The sequence below is a fragment of the Medicago sativa genome, chromosome 8, assembly GCF_051527215.1.
Source record: "Medicago sativa cultivar Bolivia chromosome 8, Bolivia_mono, whole genome shotgun sequence".
Lineage (NCBI taxonomy): Eukaryota > Viridiplantae > Streptophyta > Magnoliopsida > Fabales > Fabaceae > Medicago > Medicago sativa.
In genome coordinates, this window is record NC_140756.1 from 14,441,050 (window position 1) to 14,455,313 (window position 14,264).

The following is a 14,264-nucleotide window of genomic DNA, read 5'->3' on the forward strand; positions in this document are numbered from 1 at the left end:
ACAAGTACTTCGCGCCTTGCCTCTAAGAAACGGTACTAGCTCTTCATAGAACAAATAGCAGACCGTGAAACACCCCACGCAAACTCATCTTGTAATTGAGAGAAATAAATTGGCAACTGAAGTATTTGTTGAACGTCAAAAGAAATAAAATTTTCATTAATTAAAGGAGTATTCCAACATCGAATATCGTAACTGAGATCCGGAACAAGCATAACATCACAATCCAAATCAATTACATTTGATCGGGTTGGGTAGCGGAATTTGCCATAAAAAATGCAAGTCTTTTTCCCAACCCAAACCAATTAGATTTGATCGCGGACAATAGGGTTTGCCAAAACATGTCTTCACTCTTGTAAATGTCAAGTTTGCGGATCAAACATATATGGTATTCTAGAACCTTAGGAAAACTATGCATATAGTCAGTTGTCATGTTATTCTTATATTGGTAGTTTTATTTGTTTAGTTTATAATTAAAAATATTGAAAAATGATTAAAAATATTGATTTAAAATAATTAAAATCAAATTTTATATTATAATATTATAAATAATAATAAAGGGTAAAAATGAAATAATAAGTGATTAGTAGTGGGTGAAAGTATAAATATAAGGGGTCTATGGTAAATTTTTCGATTCGGGTTTTACAATGTTTTCTCACAACATTTTTTTTTCAAATACTACATGTTTTTATACATAAATAATAATAAAGGGTAAAAATGGAATAATAAGTGATTAGTAGTGGGTGAAAGTATAAATATAAGGGGTCTATGGTAAATTTTTCGATTCGGGTTTTACAATGTTTTCTCACAACATTTTTTTTTCAAATACTACATGTTTTTATACTAAAAGTTACAATGAAAAAAAAAATATATCATGATTAAAATTTGCATTGCTACAACATTCTTTTAAGTTAAAACTACTAATATATTGTGAACTAAATGAAATAATAATAAAATATATCGGTTTGGAACCGATACCTGAATCAATAGAGGCTGAATTTGATTGGTTTGGGTTCAATTTAGATCCGAACATAAGAAGAAAAAGAATATAACTAACTTAACTGGTTTGAATTGGATTGTTAGGTTCATCGATCATTGGTTTGGTTCTTACACTCTTAATTACAAGGCTAATTACAATATACCTCCTCTTCGGTTCTTTTTATAAGAGATATTTAAGTCAACAAAAGTTGATGTAATTAGTCCAAATTTTGAATTACATATATCAATTTTTGTTGACATAAATGTCTCTTAATAATAAGAGAGAGAGAGAGTACTAATGTTTTTCTAGTGCCGTTGGATTAAAAATGGTGACTTGCTCGTAGATATTTCTATATTTTATGTTATTAATACACATGATTTTAAGGTGATTTTTTTTACTTTCAATTATACCTTTAAATAAATTTGTCTATAAATATGTATATTGTTGCGTAATTGAAAAAGATAAAAATTTATATCATATTTTTTATATTATTAGTGTCATTGAAAATATAAATATAGTTTATTACAATTTAAAAGTAACAAACATCTATACCTATAATTCAAGATTACATAAAAAAAATATTGTTCATAATTTATACGCGTTGACACAATAAAATTAGCAGGTAGGCAGACACAGAAGTGCTCGTCTAAACGCGAGTTAAAATAATTTAAAAATAAGATGTTAATCGTTCAAATTGACCCTGTAATATATGTGAAGTGTGAAAAAATGACTTTGTATTAAAAAAAAAAAAACACACAGATTCTACCTTTGTAATTTAAGATCCTTACTATTTTTTTCCCAATAGGTATAAAGTCCGAAAAAATGACCTGGAAGTTGATTTTTTTCATGATTATTTGAATCTATGTTTAAAACATTAAAATATAACTTTCTACATAAAATTAGAATTTTTCGACAAGAGATGGATTAATTATCAATTTTTAAGCAACAAAAGACAAAAAAAAAGGGAAATATCAATCTAGAAATCGAATTTTTATTTGTTCATTTGTAGACACCTCTCTAAAAATACGTAGAACGAATTTGTAAAGTTTTGTTGCATACCGATTACGCCTCAATTTATTTTGATTCTTCAACCAAAACCTGCAAAACTACAATTTAAACAAAATTTTGCTGAAAATTCCTTCCAACCACAGATTTAGAGAAGAAATGAGACGAGTCATCAATATAAAGAAGTATTCTTGAGTTAAAGTAGTCGTCCATTAAATTTGCAAATTAATTGTTAGATGAAATTTTATAAAAAAAAAAAAAAAAAGAGAGATGGAGATATGCCTTTGCTAAATTAATTTAAGCATTCTAAATTAAGTGCTTTTTCTTTAAAAATGCTAAAGTTTTCAATACAAACTTTCATAAAAAATTACTAATTAAAGTCCTTAACTAGTGCCTTGAGAGCATTAGTTAACATTTCATTTTTTTTTTTTATCAAGAACATATTGAATACTGAAATAGAAAAGAAGAGTAACTGAGGCAAAATTGATTAGATGAAAAAGCAAAAGGTGAAGAAATATTGATTTTGCCCTATTTTGCCTGATCCCTCATTCGTTAAACAATGCAAAACAAGAAGTATTTAAAAATTTGCCACAAAAAATTGTGGATCCTTGTTTAGGCCAATATATCTATGTTTATGATCTTCCTGCTAGATTCAATGAGGATTTGTTGAAAGGATGCCGCTCTCTACAGAAGTGGGAAAATATGTGTTTACCTATCAAACTTAGGTGTAGGACCTAAGATTATTGAGAAATCAAAGAAAAAAGTGCTATCAAAGAAAAGTTGGTATGCAACAAATCAATATTCACTTGAAGTAATTTTCCACAATATAATAAAACATTACAAGTGTTTAACCAATGATTCATCATTGGCTTCAGCTATATATATACCATTTTATGCTGGTCTTGATGCAGGCCAATATCTTTGGGAATTTAATATTTCCATGAGAGATAAATCACCAAATGAGTTTTTGAAATGGTTAGCACAACAATCTCAGTGGAAAAAAATGCATTTTAGGAGAGAAGGTGATTTAGATCATAATTGGGGAACAAAGCTAATGCTCTTGCCAGAAGTAAGTAACATGTCATTTTTGTTAATAGAATCATGTAAAGGTTTATATGACAATGAATTTCCAATTCCATATCCAACTTATTTTCATCCTACAAATGATGATGAAATTTTTAAGTGGCAAAGGAAAATGAGAAATAAGAAAAGGGATTATTTGTTTACATTTGTCGGTGCTCCAAGGCCTGATTCACCATCTTCTATTAGAAATGAGTTAATCGAACATTGTGAATCTTCTAAGAGTTGCAAACGTGTTGGATGTTATCATGGTTCTAGTAAGAAAAAATGTTGTCGTGATCCTATTCAAGTTATGGATAATTTTTAGAATTCGGTTTTTTGTTTACAACCGCTGGGGGGTTCTTTTACCAGAAGATCAATTTTTGATTCAATTTTGGCGGGTTGTATTCCTGTTTTCTTTCATCCACTGTCAGTATACAAACAATATTTGTGGCATTTTCCTAAAAACGGTTCTAGTTACTCTGTGTTCATACCTGAAATTGATGTCAAAGAGGGAAAAGTGATGATTAATGAGACAGTGTTCAATATTTCAAAAAGTGAAGTGTTGGCAATGAGAGAAGAGGTTATAAGACTCATTCCGAGGATTGTATATCGTTATCCAGGTTCTAGATTAGAGACAATTGAAGATGCTTTTGATATAGCTGTTAAGGGTGTTCTTGGAAAAATTGAAGCAATGAGGAGACAAATTACAAATGTAAACGATTCTTACCATGCCAAACTTGTCTCCCCTTAGCAAATTGCATTTTCTTCTGTGCAGGGGCAAATGCTTGTTTATACAAGGGGTACAATGGCTACCCAAAAATAAAATAAAATAAAATTATTGAATGAGTTGGTATATTTTAATATTTACCTATCCCTAATAATATATAGTTGGCTTTTCGTTTGATTTTAATTACTTTCCGGTTGAACTTTGGATTACTTGCTCCCGTCTTTTTAAGATTTTGCATATAGGTATAGTATATATCCAAATCTCTTGGTAGCCTTAGTTATTGACCTACCGTTGTTTTTTTTCGGTCGATGCTCCCCCGACCCCGTGATACTTTTACAACAATTCTGTTAATTACCATTTGTATTTGTTTTTTTTGTTTTGGTAGCTACTATCTGCTGAGTGCTCCTTGCACCAAATTAGTTCTAGAGAAATGTTATTAAATATACTTCTTTTCTTTACATCTAAAAATATCTTAACTTGTAAGCCAAGGTAAGGGTGATGAGATGCTCATATAGTCGAATGAGGGATCAAAAAGCTATGTCCCTATGAGTAAGCATACACAAGCCAAAGTTCGAACATCGGCCCACTTATTTTAAAAACGAAATACAAATCGTTAGACAATTTGACAAAAAATAAATAAATAAGCATGTCGACTATCACGGATCCAATAATGTCAAATGCGAGACAAGAGTAGTGAGACGCCCCTGGTGTCTTCCATTGCTCCTTTATGAATGTTGATATTTATTTATGAGAATGGCATGGATAGACAAAAACCCAGTTGTCTCCTTTTGTGTGAGTTTTTCATGTACTTTGTTCTCCTCTTCTTTGAGTTGTGCATTAGTGGCAATGTGAGTTTTTTGGGGTTTGGGTTACGAGAAATGTAACACCCATTAAAAAATGTATATATGTGTGTGTGCAAGCGCGCGTGCGCGTATTGCTTAATATTTTGGCTACGTCATTGATCCCACAAATCAACTTCTATGACTATATTTTACATTTTATTTATGCACAACTAAAAATTATGTGATAAAATCTAATCTAATATAATGGGCTGATATCTTACCTTTTTTTTATTGATTTCTAACAAATGGGCTGATATCTTACCTTTTTTTTATTGATTTCTAACAAGTTGATGCTTGGCTAGTAATAAAAAAGGAATTGCAAATAGGTTGTTTCTTCCTCTAAAGAAACCAATAAAAATTCGCATTAGTCAGCCACGTTAGTCTCACACCAAAACCAAGTTTCATAAAAAAAAATTACTTCTCATAAAAAAAGTTGCCCAGTTTATACTTTTGGTGCGAACAAGATGTCTTTATTCGAAACTACAGTGATAAATTCATTGAGTCGGATAGGACCACAAAAGACTATAAAACTCTTTGTCAACATATTTAACAAAATTGTAATTTCAGAGACAAATTCAAATTCAGAACTTTACTGTCTCATCCAAGTTACTATCATAAATTCATCAATCATTGCCTCAACAAAGAGTATATTATGTGCCAACTCTGAGCAGAGAGATAACCAACTTGGGATTAGAGGTAGAAATGAAAGAACAAAAAAAAAAAAAACATAATTTGAAATGCTAAAATGAAAAAACAACAAATTAGTAATTTTTTAACTTTGAAATGTAAAACACCAATTTCCAAACATTGATTCAATCCTCGTCGCAGGTTTCTTGCTATTATGAAGAGTCCAAGGCCGAATGTCCTTCCCCACAGAGATTTTGGAGACCACCATGACTACAGTAGCCTCCATCAAGTGCCACTATGGGTGTAGGTTCTCCGGATTGTTCTTGGTGTACTTTTTGGAGTGGTGGTAGTTGCACTCGTCGTCTATTGAGTGATATACCCACCTTTCATTCAGTGGTGGCACCTGAGCCTACCATCGAGATGCAGCCCGTGCCGCCAGCTTGATTATTAGGTAATGATAATTTTTTTTTTCTCATTATTCTTAGCTTACTTTTCCTCTTTTATCAAGAAAGATTGCTTCTCACTTTAATTTTTTTTTTTAGGTAGTGTTAACTTGTGCCCTTAGGGCACATGTTTAAGAAACCTAAAAGAAGAAACTTTCTCTAAAATTTTGTGCATTTAAATGATTAAAAAGTTAAATATTAAATGCAATGCACAAATTCCAATAAGTTTTTTCTATATTTGAATCATTAACTTGTGCCTTGAGGGCACAAGTTAACATTTCCCTTTTTTTTTTTAATTTACAGGATGGTCGACTGCTCATGATGGGTTATTTTTTTTTTTTGTTGATAAATGTTTGTATTATTAAAATATATAAAAGATACATAGATTTTTACATTTGGATTCTCTCATTAGGGTTCTTGAATATTATTTGGCCAAAAACATTTTTAAATAATATGTGAAGATCAATAATAAATGTCTTCATTCTTCAAAAAAATAAATTTCTACATGACTTGCTATTAAGGGAGGAGATTGTCTCCAGTTTTTTTCTCTCATGTGTAATCTAAGCCCTCCATTAACCCTCTATTAAATAGGTTAGAGAGTGTTTTTGTAACAATAAAAAGGAGAGAGAGTATAATCAAAGGTGGATAGTTAAACACTGTAGAAAACTGGAGGTATCTCCACTGGAGAGGATCCACTCCCTGCTTTTAATTACACGATTGATTTTTATTGGACTAAAAGTTGCCAGGTATTATATTCTTCACTAAGTGAAATTAAATGATGGAAAATGCTTAATATCACGACACATATTCCACGAAATGGTCACCACTGGCAATAGAGGCAAGTTTTTTTACTTTAAATGCAGCGTTTTGGTTTAGTGTGTCAAAACGGTTTATTACTCCATGACTTTTACAATATATGTACCCATCATGTAATTTTTTTTTAGGAGCTCCAATTATAAGATATGGGTACATCCAATTATTCAATGTAATGTTATGATATTTTATAAGAATCCTAAAGAATATCTTTTATTATTTTTTTACAAATAAATATATTTTAAGATATTTTAGGAGCTTATCTAAAAATGTGACATCATATAATGATTTGAAAGCATGCATGTGTAAAACTTTTTTGGGGTAAATATGTTTTTAGTCTCTATAAAATTTTAGTGGTAATTTTAGACCTTTATTTTGGTTCCCTGTCAACAGCTTCACCATGCGCAATTAAAGATAATGTGATGTCTGACATGACTCAAGCGCGTGTGTCTGATTTATTTGGTGCAATCAAAGGTAATGTGATGCTTTATTTAACTGTTGCTAATGCATGATATTACAACGAACTTCCATCGTAATATGTATGCTTACTGCTGTAGTTTTTGTTTTCAGCTCTTTTGAAGTGCACAAGTCTCTTTAGTTTTGTTGAAATGTGTGTCATAGACTCACTCTATAAGCTGACTATATCACTAAGAGCTTTTCATAGCTTAAATTTGTAGTGTATCGAAGAAAACATTATTCAGCTCTTCTATTTGATTCATGTTAGCTCGGTTGGCTAGATATTTGATAGCATCAATAGTTTCTTCAACATCCATGTAGATCATACCAAGAGATTGTGACAAAATTATGGTAACATTGTGTAAGGATATATCATGGTTTTATTCTCCCCACGATTATTTATTTTCTCATATATATATACACACACACACACTTTTGTTTAATTGCTTCATTTTGTATTTGAAGCTTGTCTCTTTTAATTTTTGCATGATAAACATATATATCTAATCTTACATTGTTAAGATATATATTTGTTACAAGTTTAGTTTTCACTTGAAACTTAATGTAATTTTTACACGTCTTGGTTTCTGTATCAAAAACATATTCTGTTATTTTTTTCATCAAAGATGTTGAGAAGGTCTTTCTTCAATCACCAAGCATGTACTATTTGTTCCAAAAACTATTAGAAGATACTTTCAGGTTCAGTGTTGGTTCTCGGTTCCCAGATTTATGATTTAGAATATAATTGTAAAAAAGTTGATGAAAAGCTTGCCATGTTATTCCCTTGCAATGTTGAGATCAAACCGCTTCAAGATAAAACTCATCTCGAAATCTGGAAATCCCAACTTGAAGAGGCCATGAAAAAGACAGTTGAAAGATAGTACAAACCATATTGCTGAAGTGCTTGCATCAAATGTCATTCTGTGTTATGATTTGAATTCAAACATCTATAATGACATTATGCTCACATCAAAGAGATTGCGGCATCTGCGGTTTTTTATCAATTGATTTACCTAAGCACAATCTCCTTATACTCCAAATTGATTCGAGCTTTTTACTCTATTTAATCATATTGTTTAAATAAAACATCTTTCTCAATTGTTTTTTTACTTATTATGATAAAATTAAATGCTAATTACTCGTGAGGAAGAGTGTATAAGTGCCCGTTTGATGCACATGATATGATATAGATAGGATATGATAAAGAAATGGTTAAGGATATGATATGATAATGACATGATAGAACTTATCATATCATGTGTTTGGTGCACCCATAATGTCGACATGATATTATACATATAAACATTAAAAAAGTTCATGACATATGTGTTGGCTGTTATAAACTATTTGGCAAACATATGCTTCCTTCACATGTATGAATCAATGATTCGGGATTCACAATCAAAAAGTTTATGAGTGCTTACTTTATTGATGAGTTTGTTCTGACACATCGATTAGAAAAACAATGAAACGATGGTACAGTGGGAAACCAACAAATAGGAAGATATCGATTGGAAAACAAATAAATTGCGTTGATTGAAAACAAAACAAACAACATCGATTAACAAATAAAAAATTAGGAAAACAAATTGAAATTGACAGAAATCGTCGATTAGGGTTGCAGAGAAGTATAAGAGCCCGTTTGGTGCACATGATATGATATAGACAGGATATAATAAGGAAATGGTTAAAGATAGAATATGATAATGACATGATAGAACTTATCCTATCATATGTTTGGTGCACCCATAATGTCGACATGATATTATACATATAAGCATTAAAAAAATTCATGGCACGTGTTGGCTGTTATAAACTATTTGGCAAACATATGCTTTCTTCACGTGTATGAATCAATGATTCGAGATTCACAATCAAAAAGTTTAGGAGTGGTTACTTTATTGCTAAGTTTGTTCCGACACATCGATATTATTTTTAGTATAATTTAATTCATAGATTCTCTCATATTTTAGCCACACCAAAATACAATGTTCGGGTCCACCAGTAATGTAAAGACACTTTTAAAGTTAACCAAAAATCAACATTTATATTAGTGCATTAGAATTTTGAATTCACTACCAAAAAAAAGAATTTTGAATTAGTTTTAGTTTTTTTTTATAAATAAAAGAAAATGAAGGGGGATATTTTAACTTCAAGAGTAAGTTTGTTTACTTACTCAAAATCTTAGCCTTTAATCCTATTAAAGAATAAAAGATATTTAAGTTTTTTTTAAAGATATTTTAAAGCGACTGAAATAAACGGAGCTAACATAAGGGAATATTCAAACAAAATCATTTTTTGAAAAAATTATTGTCTAGAGTTATATATAATATATTATATTAAAATGTTATGTGAGAATGAAAAAAATTGAAACTTAACCTTATCATTTTTTAGTAAAAAAATAAATCAAGCAATCTTATATTCTTTTGCATCAAATTTAGAAAATTATGAAACCAATGATTTTTTAATTTGAAAAAAATCAAACAAGGACAAAATGTATTTTAAAAAACCCTTCATCCATTTTATTTTACTTTACCTTTAAAAAAAAAAATCAGAGAGAGGTATTCTCTTTTGGATATGAGTCAAATTGTCTTATTTGAGTGTCTCCAAATTTGTTACCATTTTGGTGATGCTGCCAGTGCCAACCAACTACCCATTACACTATAGTACTATTTCACATATTTGGATGGATAATGGATGGAGGGTCTCCAATTTGTTACCATTATGATATTCCTCTGTGAATAAGTATTCCTCTGCTGCAGGCGCAGGCACCAGGCCGAATTCATTTTCTCTCCCTGCAACCGTACTATCTACATCATGTTAATATTACCAAATTAAAATCATTTGGACACACAAATCAAAAAATGGTAACTTTGTGCTGATGAATAAAATTAGATGATTTTTTTTTTTTAGGTGTAGAACAAGGTTTTCTTCTTTCCATGTGCCACAACAACGTGATTGTTTTAGAGCAAGAGAGAAAATAATGAGTAAGAATGATAAAATTACTTTAAAAGACATATATGACAATTGATTAAAGAGAAAGGGTATTTAAGTCCAAAGCAAAAAGGTGTATGATGCTAATGCACACCTTCTAAAATTCAAGTGGGTGTGGATTAGCATTACCCATCATTTAATTATTTCAAAAAGTACAATACATTATTTAGTTCTTTTAAACAAAAAAAAAAAGTTCTTTTTTCTTTTACTATTTTTAATGATAAAATATAATGGTTTCCTTCAAATTGCAAATGATTAATTTTAAATTTTGTAAAATTGATATCAAAACCAATAGTGATCGAGTTTGGTTAGTATGGTTAACATGAAAAACAAAACCAAATCAATTTAATTGCTATGATGTGGATATTAAGGTTTCGTCGGATCATTGATTCAATTTTTTCACCCATGCATATATAGTTGCATCATACACAATGCTAACACTTCACATTATTGACAATTGTATTTGTTCGGTAAATATTGATGAAGGTTAATACTTCTTCCCATTTATTTAAGTTAGGATTGAGTCAAGATACTCTCCATTTACAATTGTCTCCATTTCCTTTATTTGGAGAGATATAAACACAAAATATCTTCTTAGAAAAATTATAAAGTAATTAATGATTGTGGGACCATTTAATTAAAATATCCACTATATCTTTTTTGTGTCTATCACCCCAAATTATATGCTCTATTTATTTTGACAAATGGAGATAATCTTAGCTCGTTAGGACTCAGCTCTAATCTTAATTTTAATGACAAATGGGAAGCTCATGAATAGTGGTCCTAGTAGTACCCATCATTTTCACTCATACTATGATTCAACCGTTAAAAAGTCGTGATTCCGAGAAAATAAGAAAGGTCACATCACAAGGGAGGAGTTGGAGGACAAGAGAAATGATATTCTAACAACCATTTTGTAACAACCTATGTGACAACTTTATCTCTCATACTCACATTATCTTTTTATTTTCTCTCTCTATTGCTTTGGTTTCCGTGTCACTATCTACTTTTCCTTTGAAAATTGGTGATTGTCACAAAAGTTGTTGATTTTTAGTTGTTAGAATATCATTGCTCATTATCTTATCACATCATTTACTTAGCAGATCACTTTCTCGAGAAAGGCTTATTTAAATATAAATATAAATAAAAAAATTAGTCATGTTCACATGAATGAAAAAATATAAATGTAAAAAATATTAGTCACATCATTCAATTATTTTTTTTTTAATCTTTTTCATTTATGTGTGTCTAATCATTTTTTATTTATGTTTGTGATCAAATAATTATGTTTCGAATTTTCCTACTCCCTCCGGTCCTATTTATAAGAGACAATTTACTTTTTAGATACATTAAATAATTTATGTATTTGGTTTAGGTTCTTGACTAGATACATACATTATTCAATGTATCTAAAAAGTCAACTTTCTCTTATAAATAGAACCGGAGGGAGTATTTTCTTAGTGTAGACTGGATAATGGATGATCAAAAATAATTTTGCATAGTTTATAAATCACTTAAAAAAATGTACTACTCCGGTTTACGATGTCACCTCTCCGGTTCACAGCAGTGACAGCTCATAGCAACATAAAATATGTGAAAATTATCAAATTTTCATTGTTTTTAAATTATTTTGGTACAAATAAATCGAAGTGGTACTAGCAATAGACTTGCAATTTGTCTTTATGTGAGAATATATCCAATGACCATCAACCACGTGTCCATAAAGCGTTACTTAAACTCTCCCAATTTTATTTCAATCCATTTCTACACAATTGAATTCATTTCCTTCTAGAATTTTCCATTTCTCTTCTCTATTCTCTCTCCTCTAACCGTTTTCATCATCACCATGTCTCCACCGCAACAAACTTCTGTCACCGTTGCACCACCAACCCTTCCGTCTTCTTCCGCCGCACATGCATCTCCTCCGGTCACTACTACTGCTCCATCATTCCCAATGCCGATTGTTACAACCCTTCCTTCTCCCGCGACCGAAGCAATGACTAAACTGAAACTTCCGACTCCGGTGACGAAAACGGTCGCCACTGCTCCATCTGTTGAAGTTGTAGCACCAGTTGTTGGCTCAGGTTTGACGGAATCGCTTACTATAACAGTTGAACAGAAGCTTACTCCGGTCGCCGCCACTCCGGCACCGGTCACCGCTTCTCCAGTGCCGAAAGGGTTAGTGTGTTTCCTTTAATTCTTTATTTGTTCTTTATTTTTGTTTTTTTTGTGCAAATAAATAGAAGTTTTCTAGGTTTCTTGTTTTGCCTCTAATAATTACTTCATTTGTTTCTCTGTTTTACGTTTTCTGGATCTGATCTTTTCATTCTTATGCTTCATTTTAGGTCAGCTTCTTCAGCAATCGTCCTAACAATGGCCGTCAATGTTCACAAGATGATGTGGTTAAACATGCTGATGATGGCGGCGGCAACACTACTGGTTCAAGTACTCGTCTATCTTCCAGAGGCTACCTCTCCCAAAATTATGGATACCATTGTGTTTTCCAGTTTCTGTTCAATGAGGTTTTTTATTTCAAGTTCCTATGCCTCTTGTTGCCTCGTAATGCTCACCCTTCTCGGCATCCATCAGAATAGCATTGCGTTCCGCTTTATCACGATGCTTTGGGCTGTTGCTTTTCTCTTTGGTTTCTGCTTGCTCTTCACTGCGTGTTATCTCATGTCTATTGCAGATGCAGCTTAGTAGTTCTATTAGTTAATAGTAGTAGTTACTAGTTAATGAGAAATTAAGCTAGTTAAATTTACGTTTTAATGCTTTCTGTTTTTTAGAGATAAGATAACAGAGCACTCTGGTTTTCTTTTCCTTTTAATTACGTTTAGTAGCATTTCCAAGTTTGGTTGGAGTATTCATGATATATAGTACTTACAAGCTAAGATTCTGTTATTGTAAATTCTTTCTACTAGGTTGAGGTCGTTTTCTTTCAAGCGTACCCTTCTTTTTTACTAGAAGTTAAAATACAAGTGATATGTTTTTTAGGAAAAATAAAGAAGTTAGAGTGACAAAGAGTCATTACTCACGAGTTAACCTTTTTCTGATTCAAATTTTGGGATAGTAGTTTCAATTGACATCTACATACGTGTTGTTTCAATTAAGTCAAATAATTTGTGAACTATATCGTCAAGGAAGTTTCTTGCAAATTCACATAATGCATACGTGTTGTTTGCAATTCTCTATAAAGAAAAAGGGATTTTGTCAAAAGAAAATAGAAAAAGGAATGTCATATTTTATATTGGATAATGATTAAACAAAGTTTGCATCTTGCTGAAATTTCAATTTCATTGTTGACGAGAAAGAACCACTAAGACAAAACTGGTCAACATGGTCAACTGGTCATAAACCTGTGAGCAATTAATTGGTGGATTGTAGTTTTTGTGCAAGAAGCTGGATGAGGAATTAAAAGTTGTATGCTTTCAAAAACTTGAAATGGAAAGCACAAATATGATCTTCTCCTCTACAAATTGGTAAAGTAGTAAAAATTAAGCTTAATAATAATTGACAATGTAATTTTTTTATGAATTGTAAATTGTAATGTTTATTCATAGTCATCATGTGTGTGTGGAGTCTTTAATGCACACGATCTTTGGATCTTTAAAGAAAACAGAAGGAATCATGTTTTTTAAATATAGTTTCGTCTTTATTTTGTTGTGGGCTTTCGATCTTTGAACTCACTTCTCAGTCGTTAATGTCATCACTATGTTTTCTTGTTAATGCACACGCTGCCATCATGTGTGTGGAGTCTAGTAATAAACAATGTAGAGCAATTGCGAATCACACGCTTATTCAATTCCTGAAGAAACAAAGTAACAAAAAATGACCAAGTTCCCCTCAAAAATAAAAAAATGTGTTGTGAATTCGGACAAAATCACACCAATGAATAACAAAGATGTGTGGAGCAAAGGAAGTGGTAATCAATAGATAAAGTGTCTCCAAGCAACAACAACAAAAACAGATCTAAATCTAAGTGTAGAGCAACACCACAAGCATAATCAAAGCAATAAAGATAAGCAATGAAAGAAAGGAACAAACACACCAAGATGGTAACCCAGTTCGGTCCAATATGACCTACTCTGGGGGAGAGAGCAGCCCTCCAATCCACTAAGATGAAAGTGATACAAATGGGTTACAAGAAATTAGCTTAAAAGCTCACAAAAGAACAAGACCTAATTTCTACCCATTTTCATGGCACCCACACTCACAATGAATCCTAAGAGAAAACACAAAAGGAAGCTTTTGATCCTTCCAATGGTGAAATCTCACTACCCAAGGTGTTTACAATGTTTCCCAACCCAAGAGATCCTCAC

General features: G+C 31.3%; 1 protein-coding gene and 1 pseudogene across 1 annotated transcript; both read left to right on the top strand.

The window, feature by feature from the left end:
* The first annotated feature begins 356 nt into the window (after positions 1–356).
* On the top strand, positions 357–5,019 carry LOC146897203 (xyloglucan galactosyltransferase MUR3-like; annotated as a pseudogene).
* A 6,703-nt stretch (positions 5,020–11,722) lies between these two features.
* On the top strand, positions 11,723–12,836 carry LOC146897204 (uncharacterized). The gene is made up of 2 exons (XM_085732642.1): positions 11,723–12,123; positions 12,291–12,836. The coding sequence occupies exons 1-2, from the start codon at positions 11,792–11,794 to the stop codon at positions 12,643–12,645; spliced, it is 687 nt and encodes a 228-aa protein (XP_085588768.1). The 5' UTR covers positions 11,723–11,791; the 3' UTR covers positions 12,646–12,836.
* Positions 12,837–14,264: the final 1,428 nt, after the last annotated feature.

Excerpts from the sequence above, each read along its gene's own strand:
- LOC146897204 (XM_085732642.1), top strand. The coding sequence starts at position 11,792 with ATGTCTCCACCGCAACAAACTTCTGTCACCGTTGCACCACCAACCCTT. Across the intron at positions 12,124-12,290 it reads GCTTCTCCAGTGCCGAAAGG|GTCAGCTTCTTCAGCAATCG; the intron begins GTTAGTGTGTTT and ends GCTTCATTTTAG.